Source organism: Balaenoptera acutorostrata, chromosome 5 (genome assembly GCF_949987535.1).
Source record: "Balaenoptera acutorostrata chromosome 5, mBalAcu1.1, whole genome shotgun sequence".
Taxonomy (NCBI): Eukaryota; Metazoa; Chordata; class Mammalia; order Artiodactyla; family Balaenopteridae; genus Balaenoptera; species Balaenoptera acutorostrata.
The window spans coordinates 108,038,490-108,055,488 of NC_080068.1; the positions used below are offsets into that span (position 1 = coordinate 108,038,490).

A 16,999-nucleotide genomic window follows, 5' to 3' on the forward strand; every position below is an offset into this window, starting at 1 on the left:
CTGGAAAACAGCTATCAAATTCCTAGCCTTCTTTGCTACTAGAGCTGGCCAGTGAAACATAGGCTGAAATCTCTGAGGGCTTCCTTCTTGGATAAAAAGATGATGCCTCTCTGAAAGGCTTTTGACTTTTGCTCCTTCCCTTCTTTTCTCCTGGAATGCATCTATGATGCTTAGGGACATGGCAGCCATGTTGTGACTTGGTGTGAGGTCAGACGCATAAAGACAGCTGGGTGAGAGAAGGAACCTGGTTCCCTGAAGACAGCCTCAAGACAACAGCCCTAGACTAACTCCTCTGGATTTCTTATGTGAGAAAAATAAACTTCTTTAGATCACTTTTTTGCTCTTGGAGCTAAGTGTATTTATAATAGTCACAGTGGCTCAGAACAAAGGCTGTGAAGTCAGAAGGATAAAGGTAAGTCCCACATCTTTCCCTCACTAGCTAAGTCACTTAACTATAAATCTCAGTTTTCTCATCCTTGAAATAGTCATAGCACTTACCTCAGAGATGTTGTGAGGAAGGACTCGGCATGTAAAACCATCAGTACAGTATGTTACATTTGTACTTAATGATTATTACAAATTCAATTATAATGGATAGCAAATATTGCCCTTTAAAAATTAAAAAAAAAACCCCAAAACCGTGACCTAGTTTCTGCATGTCTTTGGTAACTGAACCTCATTGCCCTACTCTAGCTTCTAATGTTGGGTCTAATGATCTGTAACCATATCCAGCTGTGCTCCTTGCTTTAATAACAATCCCTTTCCTTTGACTTTTGAAGATTTTGGAATACACATTTTATGAACATGAAAGTTCTCTAATCAAGGCCAACTCTGATACTTTCAGAGCTGCATCTTTCTTGATGCAACTTTCTTCAGCCTCCCTTCTTCACCCACTGATGTTCAACAGTAATGGTTACTTTCCGACAGCCTGTCACATGGTAATGCAAATATTTGCTTAACCATCTGTATTGTCAGTGGACTAAATTTCTTCAAGGCTAGGGACTGTATCTTTTTCACCCTGTGATCAGCTCATATTAAAAGTATATGAGTTATTTGTTTTCCAAATACAATATGAGTTCCACAAAGGCAGTACCTTTTGGTGCCTAGACCAATGATAAGTTCATAGTAGATGGTCTTTTAATATTCGCTGAATATGAATGGTAGGCTCTCAGTAATAATTCTGCCAGGCTCAAGAACATGTTTCTTATGAACAATAAATATATTTTGTCTTCTCTGGTCCTAATTTTGCTTTTCAGATCATTTTAGTATTGTCTGACCATATTACTGCTTTTTAACCTTCTTGCAAGTTTCCACTGCTGATTTTCATTACCATTCCTTCACAAACACTCATCACAATATTGAAACTCAGATCATTAGAGGTTAGCAACATTCCAACATTGATGGAGGAACAGAAGTGCCAGCTCTCTTTCCCCGACAGACACCGACTTAACAATATATGGACCAAAATACTTTTGTGAGAACTTCAGAAGCCCATTAAGAAATTGCAGTACCCTAGGTGAGGGCAAAGCTGAGGACAGCCACAGTGAAGCGGGTGAGAAGAGCCGTTTTTGACCTGCTACTACGCCTCTCCCAGGCTAGCACAGCTTAGCCCCTGGCTCAGTTTCCCCATCATGGGGACTAGGGGGAAAGAGGAGAGTGGAAGATTCATCCAAAGTTCCAGCTTTTTGAGGGCTGCTTGAGTGACTGGCCACGCCCCCCTACTTGGAGTGCTGATGGAACTGGCACGGTTTGGCACCAGAGAGCCTGCCATGCCATCAGAGGCTGGTGTGGCTCTGCACAGTCAGGACACGGTGCCCAGCTCGAAGCTTCATCCTTGAGAGGGAGGAAGAAGAGTAGAGCGTGCGTCTGGCGTTCCAGCTTTTTGGATGGCTGCACAAGTGACTGGTTTGTGTTTCGCCTGACTTGGGGTGCTGATGTACTCTGGTTGCCTGAGGGCCAATGAGAAAAATGGACAGTGGGGTGGCTTCCTGCTGTAGCAACAAAGAACCCGCAGTACTGCAGACAGACACCAGAAGGAGGGAGAGGTTATGAGCTCCTGAAAAAAGTGCTGGCAACCCTCTCGAGTTGACAGATCACACACACAAGCCCAGAGAATTTGCAATCCCACCAAAAGGTTTCAGAGGACCCCAGCATCTATACATGAGCTCATTGATGGTGCTCCCCTGTACGAAGCTAGAAGAGGTGGCTGTTTTTTCAAATGCATAAAACCCAGCAAAAAGTCAGGAGGCACACAAAGAAACATGGCCCATTCAAAGGAACAAAATAAATCTCCAGAAACCAGTTCCAAAGAAATGGCAATCTAAGAAGTACCTATCAAAGAATTAAAAATAATAGTTTTAAACAAGCTCAATGATCTACAAGAGAATGCAGACAACTAAATGAAATCAGGAAAATGATGCACGAGCAAAATGAAAATATTAACAAATAAATAGAAACTATTAAAAAGAACCAAACAAAATCTGGCACTGAAGAATATAATAACCAAATTGAAAAAGTCACTAGAGGGGTTCAACAGCAGACTTGATCAAGCAGAAGAATCAACAAAGTGGAAGACAGGTCATTTGAAATTATCCAGTCAGAGAAGCAAAAAGAAACAAAAAAGTGAAGAGAGCCTAAGGTACTTATGGGACACTAGCAAGTAGACCAGAAGAGAGACGGGGACAAAGAGCTGATTTGAAGAAATCAATAATGGCCCCAAATTTCCCAAATCCAAGGAAGGAAATGGACATCCAAATTCAGAGAGTTAAGCAACATTCTGCTAGACTGGAAACCTGATGACTGACTATATTTTTAATGGCCTTTAAACTAGTTTTATTATTCAGGTGAACGTACCTACTAGACGTCGTAAAGAATCAAACCTGCAGTGCTGTTATAGTGTTCTGTTTGGGTAAGGGTGAAAAGGAGAAACAGGCCCGGGGGAGAAGATTATAGGAGGGGACACTTTCCCCTCAGCCCTAGTGAATTCCTGTGACAGTATGTTAAGATAAGGGAAAATATCCAATCCAGACTTTAGAATGATGGCTATGATGCAATTCATAATCTCTTCCTTTGAATAAATATTCTTACCAAAGAGCCAAGAATGCCTTGAAATCACTAACTCTGTTCTGAACCTTAAGCATCTTGCTGTTCTATGTGGTTTTTCAAAGTTATATGCTATAAAATATCAAATACTCTCTAAAACGTAGTTCATAACCTCTTGTAGGGTCAGAGACCTCTCTGGGAGTATGATAAAAGCAAGTATGGACCTTAGTACTCTAGAAAAATGAATCCACACACAAAAGTTAACATTAAATATCAGAGGTTTTACAGCCTACATGAGGTCCACCTTAGAATGCCTTATGTTATCTGTGGGGACCCCAGGTTTAGAAAACTTTGATGGAAACACTGGTTGCTGTTTCCCCATGTCTAAAGTGAAAGGGTAGAATAAATCTATGTGGTTCTTCCAGTTGGGAATAAATGTGCAATCGAGTACAAAGTCTAATAACAAACCAACCAATTTAGGGTGCTTATATAGGGAGTGGGGTGGTTGGTAAAACACTGAAAAGTGAGAAATAACTTTTGTAGCTTATTACAGCAAAAGGAAGATTAAAACTAGGAAATGAAGAGGTCGTATCACTTGCTATTCCTTAACAACCTAAGTGTGGAATGCATGTGTGTATTTTTAGAGCAAACTTCTGAAAGTCAACAAACCAGAAGAGAAGAGAGCCAAATATACCCTGAGTACCCCACCGAGAAACCATCAGTTAATATTACATGGTGCTGTCATTCAGAACTAAGCAAACGTTTATTGAATGTTTAAGGTACTAAAAAAAGGAGTCTGTAATTTTGTTAATTAAATGATGTTTCATATTAATTTATGAATCATGCTTTGGAATTCTCTAAGTCATATGTGGATAACTTTACATTAATAAAAAAGTATACATTTTATGTATACATGGAAAGATTGGAAATTTCCTTCAATAACTTTATTCTTTACAAAACATATAAATAAATAAAACTATTCAACTTCTAAAGGATTACCACATTCAAGAAGAAGGTATTGCTATCACCATTCTAAATTACGGGAATGAATCCCGTTCCTTCACCTTCCAATTCTACCGGGAAAGTGAAAACTGAACTGAAATTAAGTTGGCCTGTGACATCATCGCCAGTGATAAACACAGGCATTTCCAAACATGGAACGCTGGGCCCCCAGAAAAGTGACAGAGAGGAATCTACTGAGTCTTGCACTCGGGCACATCTTTTCCAGAGGAGGCATGCCAAGGACCTGGCTGGGGATCCACAGTCTCTGCTCCAGCAATTTGTTCTTCTGAGAGGAAAAAAAAAAAAGAAAAAAAAATCAACAACAGAAGTAATCTTAGTAAAAACATACACAAATACCAAATACAGCTAAAGTGAAAAGGATGTTTGGAGTAGAGATATAAGAAGAGATGTAAGAAGAATGAAACACAGCACTTAAACATGGTTCATTATTTTGCTTTTTAAAAAACTATATTTCACTTCAGCAGAGTTGAAGTTTTTTTTTTTTTAATAGATCTTTATTGGAGTATGATTGCTTCACAATAGTGTGTTAGTTTCAGAAGTTGAAGAAGTTTATTTCCCATTTTCTCATAAGATGAATTGTTATAAAAACCATATTGTACATAAAACCAAGAAGTAATAAAGTCTTATTTGGAATTCATCAATTTGAGATTCAAAGTGAACCAAACACAGATTAACTCAGTTAGATTTTCTTTTGTCCTATTTTTAGGGAAAAAAAATGGTGAGCTGTACAAATACTATGTATTTTAGAGAATATTTAGCCATCTTTAAAAAGTTTTCTTTGAGCCTTTAAAAAGCACTTCAACTGCATCTATCTGTTTATAAACAATATTTATTTTCAAATTATTATATTCATGAAAGTAAATCTAGAATAACTGGTCTTGGAAATTATCTTAGGTGTTGAGATAATATAAATTTCCTTTTATAATTAAAATTTGTTTAGACTGATATTTTACTAATTCAAGCTGAGACTATGTCCTTTAATTCGGAATTGGTCAGTTTTTGATTTATATATCCCTCCAGACTACTCTTTTATTTTACTTAAAAATTGTACCAGAGAGATCCACGTATTGATAAAAAGACTTAAGCATTTTTATTTGAGGTTGGATTACTTCATATTATGCACGTGCCTTTGGCACTGTCAGATAAAAATCAAAAGGTGATTATAAAACTTTATCAGTTTTTGAATAGACCCTTCTAAAATGGTGTGTGTGTGTGTATACAGCAAAAGTTCCGTGGAAGTGTTAGCTAATGGAAGGTCCTCAAATGTTTGTTACATACTGTTCAGTGAAGTGAATAGTTCAAAATTTTTTCCAAATTGCATTGTTCCTTCCTGTATCTCTAACAGCACTGTCAGAGTGCTGACGTGATCCAATTCTGACGTGTAGTTGATGAGAACGGACTGATTCCTTCTTTGTCACAAAGTAGAGTTCTCATAAACCCTGGTAACCTTTGCTCAGAGCTTTAAATGATCTCTGGCAGCTGCCTCTCTTAATGTACAGTTTGTTGCTTTAGGTTTCTACAAGTGCATAAAAGCGTGTTTCTGAGAGGCAGATACACTGTCACAAAGGGCTGTGGCCATACACACGTGGGCACATGATAAATGCTATGTGGTGAGAAAGACTGAGAAACGCCATATTACAGAGCTTCTCCTGACATGTTCCCCACCTCTGTGTATAGCACCTCCGCAGAGCTGGGGGCGATCCCTGACTCCACCCCAGGCCATCCGATCAGGCACCTAGCACTGCTCATTTTGCCCCCAAATCTCTCCCATCTGTCCACGTCTCTCCATCTCCATTGCACCTGCCCAGGTTCATGCTGTCACCCTTGCCCAGGCAACTGTCAAACTCTTGCTCCTATGATTTGTTGGTTACCTAACAGGTGAGGTAATGTTTTCAAAGTTTACAAGTCATCACGTTCCCCTGCTATTGTTTAAAGTCTTCCAGCGGCTTCCTCTATATGCCTACAGGATCAAGTTTAAATTCCTTTACACTATCTACAAAGTCCTGCATGTCTGGCTCTGAGCTCTCTCTTTGGCTTCACTGACTACATCCACAGAAGCCTGTGTTCCTTGTGCTCTGGCCACAGCATATTTCTTTCAATCCTTCCCCTGACTGTGGTCCCTCCTACCCTGACTGCGGCTGTCACTGTTCCATCTGCCTGAAACGCTTTTCCCTCCCCTTTTTGTTAAGCTAACTCACATTAACCTCCTAGATCTCAGTTCCCTTTTTCAAGGAAGACTTCTGTAATATTTAAAAAACAACAACCTATTATAAGTCTCATAGCCATTTGCACTCTAGAATTTTACCTTTTTTTGTCACTTGATTACTGTCTATACCTGTTAGACTGTAAGCTCTAAGAGGGCAGGGACCATATCTGGTTTTGCTTATTAATGTATCATTAGGGTCTAATATGTGACACAGAGTTGAAATAAAAAAATTCTGTTGATTAAATGAATAAGTAAATGATACAAGTCTATGATCTGGCTTGAGTAAAATGAATATAATCCTATAGGAAATACTGGCCTATTGAATTGATAAGAAAGTCTTTTTCAGTAAAACTGGTTTTGTTTATAAGGTAGTATCTTTATGTCCTTGGGACAGGTTGCTTGTCCATTCCAGGGAAAAGCTGAGGGTTTAAGAGGCAAACTTCACTTGGGGTTGTTTTCTTGTATTTCTAAAGAAATAATATCTTATTTTCAGATTTGATTTGCTAAGCAATGACTCACAAATAGAATGTTTACATACCAAAGGAAAGAAAAAAAAAAAAAGGCTTCACTTGGGGTAAAAAGTGACTACTGCACTTCAGAGCTGTGCTTTGGAGAAACTTTCTCCCCCAGAAATAGCCATGAAGTCTGGGCACTGTGAGCCTGACCAACGCCATCCTCTCTTGTCTACACCTGCCCTATGGGGACCACATATTAAAGAGAGGTTCCAACCGTTATCCGCCCCCCATCCCCGCCCCATTTCCAAGCAACCAGTGTATTTACCTACCTGGACAAAGGCCTAAACTTGAGTTATCAAAATAGTGAACTGGAGGAGGTACCGGCAAAGACTTTGATCGGCTATCAAAAAACCAAGATTTTGGCGATTCCTTTGGCACAGGATCTTGTAAATTCCTTTCCTTGCATTGAGATGACATATGTTGTCTCTTTTTAGAGGCTGTTCCAGTCACTTTAGGAGACTTTGGAGAATTCTCACAAGTTACTTCTTTGTGAGCCTCTCTTTTAAGGGTTCTCTCTTTCCACGTGTTGACCTCACTGGAAAGATGATGATTATTGCTTAAATGTGAGGGGTCAGGGCGGGGCAGGTGGAGAAAAAAGGAGACCATAAGACTGCAATTCCTGCAACGTACTCACGTTTAAGTTAAAAAAAAATTGCTTTAAATTGTGGTAAAATATACATAACCTATAATTTACCATTTTATCATATTTATAGTTAAGTTTCAACCTAATGCTTCCTGTTTGGACTGTTTCCACAGTTCAGAAAATGAAATGAGGTCAGTATAATTTAAGTAATTGTAATAAACCTCCATAATCATGGAGTTTTGAAAAGAAAGCTCAGAGCATGACATCAGGTTTTTAAACAAATCAGTGATACCGTCCAGAGGTTTATCTGTTGATAATTTGGGGCCATAATTTGATAAATCAGTCTGGGTAGATGATTCTAATGTACCTTTGTCATTTTAAAATAAATAATTCATGGTGCTTTTCTGGATTAGTTACAGTCTTGCTTCTCACAGGAAATGCCACCAGCGTTTATCCAGTTTCTCCAGAGAGAAACCTGGGCAACCATCCTAGGGGCCCTTGTCTCCTTTATGTGGGCCAAGTCTGTTGATACAACCTCATACTTATTTCTCAAATTCGTTTCCTTATTTTTATCTGCATTGGCACCATTCCAGCCCATGCCAAAATTATCTTTTGCTTGGACAACAATAAACACATTCCTAAATTGGGGCCTCCTATACCGTGATGCTATCTGATCTCAGCAGGCCTTGGCTTAAAATCCTCCAGTGGAGTTAATCCTTCCAATACATTTAGGATACCACCCAAACGTCCTCCCAGTGGCCTCTGGGGCCTGTGTAACCTGGACCAGTTACCTCTGGCATCTTATCTTGCACCTCACTGTCTCAGTCTCTATGCCCTGGCCACAGTGGATGTCTTTCAGTTCCACCAGCTGGTCACTCTTCCTGACTCAAAGCCTGTGCACATGCTGTTCCCTCAGCCTAAAAGGCTTACCCACCTCTCCTTTCACCTGGCCTAATTTCTACTCATTTTTCACATCCAGTCTTAAGGATTAGTCTCTTGATCACCACCTCTCCCCATACCTAGATAAGGTTGGATCCCTCTGTGATATACCCTTTCATAATGTCCTATTTTTTGTTGTTGCTGTTTGCTTGATAGCACTCATTACAAAGGATTAGTTATTTGTGGAATTATTTGTTTAATGCCTATTTTTCTCCTATTGTCTCATTGGTAGAGGTTAGCACAAGATTCTAGTCTTTGGTAGAAGCCAAATAATTAAATTTGTTAGAACTGTTTATAAAGTAAAACTAAGTAGGCTACGATAATGGACCTAAGGGGTTCCTCCTTGAGTAAGAGCCTCATTGACTTGGGTATATGGACTTGTGGTATATTTAAGCTGTTCCCTCAAAGATCTTTCTTTACTTCCTAGTTCTCGGCTTAGTTAAACATAGGTCAATTGATAGATAGCCAACATCTGGAATGGTGCTACCATATTTTTATGCCTTTTAAAAAAGACATATTTTATGAAACTTAAAAATTACTTTCTCCGTATGTGTGAAGGATTGCCAACTGCAAAAGCTATTTATGTATGTGTCTATATCATCCTCCCCGACATGTAAGACGTAAGTATAATTTCTATATCGTGTGAGCAGATCTTACCTTAACAGCTCATTCTTTTGCTTTATTAGCTGTTCATTTTGCTGCTTTAACTTGGAAACTTCCTTTTCCAGCCGTATATACTCACTCTTCAGGATAAGAGCTTTCGTGCTTTGTACAATGCCACTGCCACCTCCACAGGTGAAGGGTTTATTTGAAGGCTGAGGATCAGCGTGTTCTGATACCACTGCGGGAGGCAAAAATACAGACAGGTGATAATTTTAGTAGTTCCACATAAAGAAATAAAGAAAACATTATGAAAGGTAGTAAGTCACTATAAAAACCAACACACCACCATCTCCCTGGAAGTCATCCTTGCCCACCTCCTTCTCCCTTAACCTCACACGGTCATCAATTCTAAACAGCTCTCGAATCCTCCTGCTTCTCTCCACCCACCAATTCCACTCTCATAATCCTGCGGAGATCGTTCACCATCACTGTAGTAGTAACAATCCTCCCCAGAGCTGTCCTCCATTGATCTATCTTCCATAGCAGTAGAATCACCTGGCGGGCTTCTTCCTACAGTGTGTGTGGGGTCCACCCCCGTCATTCAGCGCATCACAAGTATTCAACACATACCTGTTCACTAGATAAACCTTAGAATGATATTGGAGCATATATTATTAAGTATTCTACACTGTGTGTGTAAAAGTAATGTAAGGAACTGTTCTGTAAATTTTAGATAAAACTGCATACAAATGTGAGGTGCTTATGAAATAGAATAATCCACTGGGTCACTGACGATTTATAAAAGAGGGGTAAGGTGTGTGTGGGGAAGATACTCAATGTCTATTTCCTTTTGAATTATTCTGAATTCAGGGACAATATGTACCTGAAAGTCACTTACAAATCAAGAGCAATTATCCTGACCCTTCTGTAACAACAAGGAATCCTCAGTTCTATTTTTATCCCTTAAAGTTTTCCAGATAGGAGCTGTGATCATCTTTAACACTATCTCTAATTCTTTTTTTTAAATGAGTGGACAATAATACACACAAATATCATCTTACATTTGCTTGACCTTTAGAATTTTCAGTGTGCTTGCACACAGAACTTTTAGTTTAATCCTTATTATATACATTGTTCAATGCTTGTCTTACTAAACAAAGCTGCCCCAAGTACTGTTCAGCATTTTCTCTTTTCAAATGAAATATAAGAGACAGAAATACAAAAAAAGGTATAGTTTGAGAGATATATATGCAGAAATTTGATCATTAAGCTTGAAGACTGTTCCTAAGATAAATTTCAAAAAGTTTGCAAGTATGCATCAACTCTATATTTTCAGTATTAGTAGGATAATATTTAGTTATCTTTACTGTGAACTGATAATATTTTTACTGTGCACATGGTTACAATCTATTGTAACCATGTTACACATGTAAGCACATGTTACAATCTATTAAGACATATGCTTGTATTTTTATTGGGAAGTGTACTTCTACCCTGATAGTTAAGTCATTCTTTTGCAGTGCTGAAGATATCTTCACTAATAGGTAAAGATCTGATTATGCAAAAGTAAAATTTGTATTTTCTAAAAATCTATAATGGATAGACAGTTAAGATTACAGTAAACTAAGGAGATGTCACAGGATAAATATGAGCCCAATGAATTCATTTTAAAAATAGTTTTTTCTTGGGGCTTCCCTGGTGGCACAGTGGTTAAGAATCTGCCTGCCAATTCAGGGGACACAGGTTTGAGACCTGGTCTGGGAAGATCCCACATGCCGCGGAGCAGCTAAGCCTGTGCACCACAACTACTGAGCCTGTGCTCTAGAGCCTGTGAGCCACAGCTACTGAGCCCACGTGCCACAACTACTGAAGCCCGCGCGCCTAGAGCCCGTGCTCCACAACAAGAGAAACCACCGCAATGAGAAGCCCGCGCACTGCAACCAGAGAAAAACCCGCATGCAGCAACAAAGACCCAACGCAGCCAAAAAAATAAAAATAGTTCTTTCTAAATCAGTGATTAACTTAGCTTTATTTTTGACTATCATACCTTTAATAGCAGTCTTCAAAATATGTAAGTGTATTGAAGTAAAATGGAAAGATTGGGAAATGGCAGCATTTTCTACTTACTTGAGGTATCTTGGGCCTGTTGATTTCTTCTAAGATTTTCTCTCAATAGCCTTATAACTTCTTTTTGATATTCCACAGTGGTTTTTGTCGAAGCGATTCTATTAAGAATAACAGAAATATGTAAAAGCCCAGAAACTAATTTTTAATGAAGAAATAAACACAACTGCTGTCAAGAATTTTCTAATAAGACACATCACATCAACACAATGTCCTGGTAGCAGTAGATGAGCCCTCATGATACCCTCCTGGTATCATGCACCTCACAGCTATAACACCACCAAATTGGAAGTATTCTGTTTGGTTGCAGCAGCAATTGTTTTTAACATTGAGAAATCAATTCTTTTTAAATTTCTGGAAGTCCAATAGCTATTAACCGGATAGTGTGTAAAATTATATCTGGGGGCACCATAAAATAAATAATTGGTCTGTTACCATGAGGTCCTAGAAATACCTTGAAGGTACAACAATTACCAGAGCATGAAAGCAAAAAGCAGCTTCCTTTCTACATTGTCAGGAAAGCAAACCCTGGCTGCAGCTCTGGTCTAAGGTGATACAGTCAAAGGTCAAATTCTACTCATTGTTCCCTGGTAGAGACATTTTGTGAACTGTTTGCTTAAGCATTAATCAGCAATGATAAATCAGCAATGATAAATCAGCAATGACAAATCAGCAATGATACTCTGCTTTTCTTAGAGGCTGACAGTATCTGCCCATTCTATTCTATAAGTAAAATTGCTTTTTATAATGAAGATCTTAATAGACCTAAGTTTCACTTCTTATCACCGGAAGCCTGGTTAGAACGAATGAAGATTCAGAGTGCTACATTTTAGGCAAAATTAGATATCATCATTAGATATTTTTAAAGATTTATAGGAAGAATTAAAAGTGTTAGGAACCAGAAGGGATCTTAAAAAATCCTTTAATATAAACCTATCCTTTTATTGATTATGAATGTGAGGCCCAGAGAGATTAAACAGCTTGTGTAAGGTAATATATTCATTAGAGGCAACATATTTCTAATTTAGTTTCCCTGACGCTGGCTAATGTTCTTTTCATTATGCTATACCACAAAAAACTTGAGGCATGCTATTACGTATGTAGTACTATATATAAATAAATCAATAAAAAGAGGATATGCTCTTGGGCATTAGGTATTATAATTTAAAAGGAAATACAACTTTTTCATAAAAACACAATGGGAAGAACAAATAAAATTAAGAGAACCAACAGAGACCTTAGTCAAATGCTAAATACCCCACAGGTTCTTAACATTTACTCTCAAGCATAAAAAGGATATTTTAAAGCTATTTATATATGATTGAGCAAGAAGCATCCAAAGACATAGTGTGTTAGTAATCAGAATTGTGCTTATTTTAAAAACTTTGCATATGTAATGAGAATTTAATAGATTTAAAATCTGTGAATGTTTGTATTTATATTTTTAAAAAGCAATAACAATATTTTCATATATTTTAAAAAGTTAACTAATGCAAAGAAATTTATATAGTTTTGAAAGGAAATTTAAGCTTTTAAAGTCATGTTCAATTAAGGCAAAGACATACTCCTTTTCAAACTCCTTGGCATTTTTCATCTTCTCTAGGTCTATTTTCACCAGCTTCATTTTGAGCTCTTCAATTTCTTCTTTATAGGGCTTAGCTCCTAAAGCAACTTTGTCCTAAATTTTTTAGAGAAAAGAAAAATAAAATAATTTTAGAGCAGTTCTGAAGAGTTGTTAACTGACTTGATCTGGTAGAAACATTTTAAAACAGCAATCTTCAAATATATGAAAAGCAGGGAAGGCACAAATTTTAACACTGAAATGAATAACAAATAGATATACGATGTGAAGTATAACTTGAAGCTCTTGGAAGCTAATACATACTTAGAAAACATATGACTTTTGTTTCTTAAAACAATTTTTTTCCCAATTTAAAAACAATCTACCTAAACAAATGAAACAAAGGTTGAAAACAATGAAATGGGCAGACGAAGGTTAATCAGGAAAATGAAAGAAAAAAATGTCAGAACAGCAATATAAATATCAAACTAGAACTGAATTTAAGGCACAAAGTATTATGTAGCATTGTTGAGGATATTTTGTAGTCAAAGATGGTTCAATCCAGTGATATATCTACTTTCTACTCAGAGAAATAAAAATCCACATATAAATCTTTTTTTTTAATGAATAGATTTCATTTTCAAAGTAATTTTAGGCTTATGGAAAAATTGAGCAGAGAGTACACAGAGTTCCCATATACTGTGCCCTCCCCCTGCCCCAACTCTCCTGTTGTAACATAACATATTAATGTGGTATATTTGTTACAAATGATGAGCCAATATTGATACAATACTATTAACTAAAGTTCATAGTTTACATTAGGGTTTATTGTTTGTATTGTATATTCTATGGGTTTTAACACTTGTATAATGACGTGTGTTCATCATTACTCTATCATACAGAATAGTTTCACTGCCCTAAAAACCCCCCGCACTCCACCTATCCATCCTTCCTCCCTCCCTCCCCTTAAACTGTTGGCAATTACTGATCTTTTTACTGTTTCCCTAGTTTTGCCTTTTCCAGAATGTCATATGGCTGGAATCATCCAGTATGTAGCCTTTTCGGATTGGCTTATTTTAATTAACAATACGCATTTAAGATTCCTCCATGTCTTTCTGTGGCTTGAGAGCTCACTTCTTATTACTGCTGAATAAATTGCTCTTTTTATTGCTGTACCACAGCCACACAGTGGAATACTATTAGATATTGAATACAAAAATAAACCCATCTAAATAGGAACCCAGAGAGCTCTCTATTCCTCTAGGCTTTCCCACTCCAACCCCCATAAAAACATCTGTACACACACAATGGCTGGCAAAGACTAAAAAGATGCAAAGCTTCTAAAAATGACAGATGCTCAGCTCAAGGAGGTTGATGACTGGGTCAGAGGAACCCACTGTTTGCTCAGTCAGAGCACCAGTTCAATACCCAGGCCTTCTGGACCAGACGCTGATATCAGGGACTCCCTGGGCGTGTGTCTGGCTGAAGTGGTGTCAGTTTCCTAAGAAACTGCCAAACTTTCCTGCAAAGTAGCTGTGCTATTTGCATTCTGCCATGATGACTGAGCGTTCCTGTTGCTCCACATCCTCACCAGCATCAAGCGTTGTCAGTGTTTTGAATTTCGGCTGTTACGGTATTTTGAGATACCATAGGTGTGTAGTGTTATTCTTGTCATTTTGATTTTCAATTCTGTAATGACATGATGTTGAGCCTCTTTTCTTATGTTTATTTGCCATGTGTCTGTCTTCTTTGGTGGGGTGTCTATTCAAATTTGTGGCCTGTTTTTTAATCGGGTTGTTTGTTCTCTTATTATATTTAGTTTTAAGAGTTCTTTGTATATTCTGGATAACAGTCCTTTATCAGATATGTTTTGCAAACATTTTTCTCCCAGTCTATGGTTTGCCTTTCACAGGGCAAATGTTTTTAATTTAAATAAGTCCAACTTATCAATTTTTTCTTTCACGGATCGTGTTCTTGGTGTTGTGCCTAAAAACGTCATCGCCAAACCCAAGGTCAGCTACTTTTTCTCCTATCTCATCTTCTAGGAGTTTCCTAGTTCTGTGTTTTATATTTAGGTTTATGATCAATTGAGTTAATTTTTGTGAAAGGTGTAAGGTCTGTGTCAAGCCTTGTTTTTTCGCTTGTGAATGTGCAATTGGTCCAGCACCATTAGTTGATAAGATTATCCTTTTCCACTGAACCACTGAATTGCCTTTGTTCTTTTGTCAAAGATCAGTTGACTGTATTTGTGTGGGTCTATTTCTGTGCCCTCTATTCTATTCCATTGATCTATTTGTCTATATACTGTTTTAAAAATTCAAAGAACTCCAAAAACAATTATCCATTTATGATATCAAAAATTTTTTTAATATATTCTATAAGTGCAGAAGTTACAGTAACGTTTTACTGCAATATAATGAAATAAATTAGTCATATATAACATTGTTTAAAATAATTCTTACGTAAAAAAAATCAAAATTGGAAATACTGCCTTAGAAATGAAAGACAATAAGAATTCCATATTTCAAACGTTTGGCATGTGATGAAAGCTGAACTCAAGACATACCGATCACCTTAAATAGTTTTCCTAATAAACTGAAAATACAATTTTTAGTTAACATGATCTATTTATCATCTATATTTTAGATGGATTCTGTTAAGAAATTTTCCTTGTTCTACCAGAAAAAGAATTCCTTTGAGAGTATGAATTAAATTACATCAAATTTAGAAATTAATTTGGGAAAAACTGATGGATGTACAGTATTTAGGTTCCAAAACAGGAAATGGCAAGTTTCAAATCTTAAACCACACGTTCTCCTATATTACTCTTTTTTGTTTTTTGTTTTTAAAGGTTTTATTTATTTATTTATTTATTTATTTATGGCTGTGTTGGGTCTTCGTTTCTGTGCGAGGGCTTTCTCTAGTTGTGGCAAGCGGGGCCACTCTTCATCGCGGTGCGCGGGCCTCTCATTATCGCGGCCTCTCTTGTTGCGGAGCACAGGCTCCAGACGCGCAGGCTCAGTAATTGTGGCTCACGGGCCTAGTTGCTCCGTGGCATGTGGGATCTTCCCAGACCAGGGCTCGAACCCGTGTCCCCTGCATTGGCAGGCAGATTCTCAACCACTGCGCCACCAGGGAAGCCCTCCTATATTACTCTTTGAAGTTTTGTTGTTCCTTTCATATATGTTTTCCTCATCTTTTGTTTAGTCTTCAAACACTTTATTTTAGATTCTGTGGCCATTATAAGATTTTTTTCCTGTTGTGTAGGATGTCCGTAAAGTTCTAGTGCAGTTTAAATTTTTAACAAATTCACTGCTATTTGACAAACAATTTGTAAAGATACAACAGAGGAAAAATATAAAGATTTAAATGAAATTGTTAATGATTCATTTGTTCAAACTACTTTCTTCCATATTCCATTAATAAACCCTATATTATATTGGATAGGTATTTTCAAATAGTGGTAAATAGTTTTTAATTTTTTTATTATGCCAACTCTTGAGTTACATGCAAAAGACTGCATTTTATAGAATATTTATATAATATACAGAAACAAATTTTTCAAAAATTCAAACTGTACAAAGATTTTTATGGATACCCTGTATTTTGCTTTCTTTCCCCAAGGGTGCTGTACAAGACCCCCCAGACCCCGCTATATTATCTAAATGGTTACTTCTGGTATGCAGGAAAGATACTTGTCTCTCCATAATATAGGTATCAATCTATACTGAATGTGAAGTTTGCTGCTCACTCCCTCTTTCTTTATGCCCTTTCTTCACTTATATGAGGAAATTAGAACCACTCTCTCTTGCCCCCCACCTGCCCCTCTTTCTCTTTTACGCACGCCTGCTCCATCTCAGTATCTTTTAGTTACTCCACATCTCTTCTCCATATGTTCATGCTCCCATCTAGTCTCATGACTTTTATATGCTGACAATTCCCCAAACTTACACCTCAAGTTTAGATCTCTCTCTCTCTCCCTCTCAGAGTCACATTTCCAACTGCCTAAGACATATCTCAGCTTGGGTGTCCCCAGTAGGCATTTCAAATTCAACGTGCTCAAAACTGAACTCTGAGTCTGCTCCCATGTTTTCAAACTTGCTCTTCTGGCAGTCTTTTCTATCTCCATAAATGGCAAGTCCTTCTTCCAGTTGCTCAGGCCAAAAACTAGGGAAATCATCTCTGACTCCAAGAAATATGAGAGGAAGAGATGTGTGCCACTTCTGGGCCAGAGCCTTTGAGAGTAGAGATTTTATAGCTTCTCCATCTTGTCCCTTTCCTGTGAGCCCAAGCATGGACAGCTTACAACCTGGCTTTAACCACTAAGATGAAAACAGCACCCAAGGGCGTGGCAGAGAAACAAGATGGGAGAGATGTGGGCCTCTGATTGATCATGTGGAATG

General features: G+C 37.6%; 1 protein-coding gene across 7 annotated transcripts in view; it reads right to left on the bottom strand.

The window, feature by feature from the left end:
* Positions 1-3,795: 3,795 nt before the first annotated feature.
* The window catches only part of CENPE (centromere protein E), a 73,891-nt gene continuing 60,687 nt past the window's right edge, over positions 3,796-16,999 (bottom strand). For 3 of the 7 annotated variants that reach the window (XM_057547327.1, XM_057547330.1, XM_057547329.1), the window contains exons 46-50: positions 12,601-12,713; positions 11,039-11,136; positions 8,966-9,149; positions 7,056-7,342; positions 3,797-4,330 (exon numbers count right to left, since the gene is read on the bottom strand). In XM_057547327.1, coding sequence (XP_057403310.1) covers positions 4,236-4,330; positions 7,056-7,342; positions 8,966-9,149; positions 11,039-11,136; positions 12,601-12,713 — 777 coding nt within the window. In that variant the 3' untranslated portion in view covers positions 3,797-4,235. Of the gene's footprint in view, positions 4,331-7,055; positions 7,343-8,965; positions 9,150-11,038; positions 11,137-12,600; positions 12,714-16,999 lie in introns of all 7 variants that reach the window. The other 4 variants (XM_057547325.1, XM_057547324.1, XM_057547326.1 and 1 more) reach the window with 3 other exon arrangements.